This window comes from Procambarus clarkii, chromosome 26, assembly GCF_040958095.1.
Source record: "Procambarus clarkii isolate CNS0578487 chromosome 26, FALCON_Pclarkii_2.0, whole genome shotgun sequence".
In the NCBI taxonomy this organism is placed as follows: Eukaryota; Metazoa; Arthropoda; class Malacostraca; order Decapoda; family Cambaridae; genus Procambarus; species Procambarus clarkii.
This window is the reverse complement of record NC_091175.1, coordinates 5,075,099-5,077,612: the sequence shown is the minus strand read 5'-3', so window position 1 is coordinate 5,077,612 and position 2,514 is coordinate 5,075,099. Positions and strand designations below refer to the sequence as shown.

Below are 2,514 nucleotides of genomic sequence, written 5' to 3'. Positions count from 1 at the left end.
AGATCAATTTATTACCTATCACGAGAGCTAAGCGGCCTAAACTATTAGGATTGGCTAAGGGAACTAGACCTAACTATGCTATTAGAAAAAATAATCAGAGGGGACATGAATGCTGTGAATCAGAGGGGATATAACACATTTTAGTTACTGTGGGGTAATTGATTAGGTCGGCAATGAGAGCATCTTTAAAGTGAGAAAAAGTAGGACGAGTGGACCTAAATCGAAGCTGGAAACGGAAATGAGTCGACGAAATTCTCGTAGTCAATAAGTGGAATGCATTGAAATAATTATTTGTAGAAGCCACCTTCATCAATGAATTCAAACTTCAGAATAGTTAATTATGAGAAAAGATTTACAACAAGGCTAGAAGCAAGGGGGTATAAATAGCCATGGCTAACTTCCTCGTAGCTACTAATAGGTAAGTAGTGTTAAATAGGAAAGTACTGGCGTGAACGCAAGTGCTAACATTTAACCAATGAAGGAATTAAAGTCTGTTCTTTACTAATATATTTATTGACAAGATTGTTGATGTGACATGACCACATCTAATTTTGCCAGCTGCAGCTCTCGTCAGCATTATCGTCCTGAAATTACATATCAGTATTAGTTTATTTATTCTGAAAATGTTATACATGGTAAATTATATGATTTTCAAAATTGAAATTTATTGACAATAAAACTTGCAAATAACAATCGTGTTAATTACCGTAGTAGCCATATCTCCTGCCTTATCCACGAAGGCCACCAAGGCCACCAAGGCCGCCACCAAGGCCGCCACCAAAGCCGCCAATGCCACCAAGGCCGCCGCCAATGCCACCAAGGCCGCCACCAAGGCCGCCACCGAATCCACCAAGGCCGCCACGGAATCCACCAAGGCCGCCACCAAGGCCGCCACCGAATCCACCAAGGCCGCCACCTAATCCACCAAGGCCGCCACCAAGGCCGCCACCGAATCCACCAAGGCCGCCACCTAATCCACCAAGGCCGCCACCGAATCCACCAATGCCGCCACCAAACCCACCAATTCCACGGCCAATTCCACCAGTACCGCGACCAATTCCACCAGTACCGCGACCAAATCCACCAATACCTTGGCCAATGCCACCAATACCGTGACCAATGCCACCAATACCGTAGCCAAGTCCACCTAAGCCAACACCACCACGTCCGCCGCCTGTTGGTAGAAATATTCGGGTGTAAGACATAATGTTGTGGATGATCAGAGATGCGAACTCGGGCCTCAAAACAACGAGACTAGTGTGCTGCCAACTAGGTCACTGATGCTTGCAATGTGGAAGGATCTTGGAAATACCTTCCTTACTGTGAGGATCGATATTCTGGTCGGAAAGATATAATCTCGTACTTTTGAGACCTGAGTTCGAGTCTCCAGTGATCCAAGTGAAAGAAATTGTATTATCCATAAAATGACTATATAACATACAGTTTTAGTACATAACAGACTTAATATGAACATATCTCACCTAGTCTTCCATATCTATTATAGATTACCCCGGCATAGGAGACGCCCACCATCAGGGCCAGCACTGTTAAGATGGACTGGAATCTCTGTTATAACGAAGAGTGTGAGAAACTTTGTTACATATATAAAGATTATATTTTAACAATATAATTTGATCATTACATATAGGACGCAGAAAGTGATTTATATTATTATTATATTATAAGCTTCATATAGAACCATAATAAATAAATAACTGTAAATTATTTATATTTTAACACTATCACTTGATCATTACATATAGGAAGCAGAAAATGATTTAACTTCATATAGAAATAAAATAAATAACTGTAAATTACCATGGTTGTAGAGTGTATGTCTCTGAGGAGAGGACTTACAGTGATGGTGAGATTGAGCGTCCAAGTGCTTTTATAGTGCTGGAGGAACTTTCTGCCCTGTAACGTTCCTGACCTCGCTGACCTTGTCTGCTATCAAGCTCTGACACAGCAGTTTTTTTTATTTTTACATTAGGTTTTACATTACTGCCTCATATTTTTTTTCAAATTACTGCCTCTTGTCATCTGTGTCTTATAGCTCTAGTCTCTTGCACTTCAAGATTGGGAACATCACTTTATGATCATTATTACTACAGCTTCGTTTCATCGAGTTCTCAAGGCTTTTGTTGAATATTTGTTAATACGACATTTCTGGAGACAAACATGAATTAAGTTATGAATTTTACCAAAAATTTGGCACCCCGTTTAATACCTGGTTCACATGGTCCTTAGTACAGACTCGAGATGTTGGAAGGAAATTTGTCTGATGATTCTTCAGGTTTAGCGCGCTGTGGTGGCGATAAAGAAGCCACTAGTCCACTAGTCATTTTTTGAATATATTTGGTATATAGAATAAAACAAAATTATTCTTCCTTTTACAAGCCAGAATTATTACCTACCATTTCGGCATTATATGTAAAAATTGATCACCTCCAAGTATTTTACACTTATTTTTAGCCTCAATAAACTATTATAATAATTGGGAATTATCAGCTATGA

At 39.8% G+C, this 2,514-nt stretch overlaps 1 protein-coding gene across 1 annotated transcript; it reads right to left on the bottom strand.

Annotated features, from left to right (window-relative positions):
• Nucleotides 1–494: 494 nt before the first annotated feature.
• LOC123757007 (uncharacterized) lies at nt 495–1,962 on the bottom strand. Its single transcript, XM_045740411.2, has 4 exons — nt 1,819–1,962; nt 1,482–1,566; nt 707–1,174; nt 495–584 (listed from the first exon to the last, which is right to left on the bottom strand). The coding sequence occupies exons 1-3, from the start codon at nt 1,819–1,821 to the stop codon at nt 729–731; spliced, it is 534 nt and encodes a 177-aa protein (XP_045596367.1). The 5' UTR covers nt 1,822–1,962; the 3' UTR covers nt 495–584; nt 707–728.
• Between the last annotated feature and the right edge of the window lie 552 nt (nt 1,963–2,514).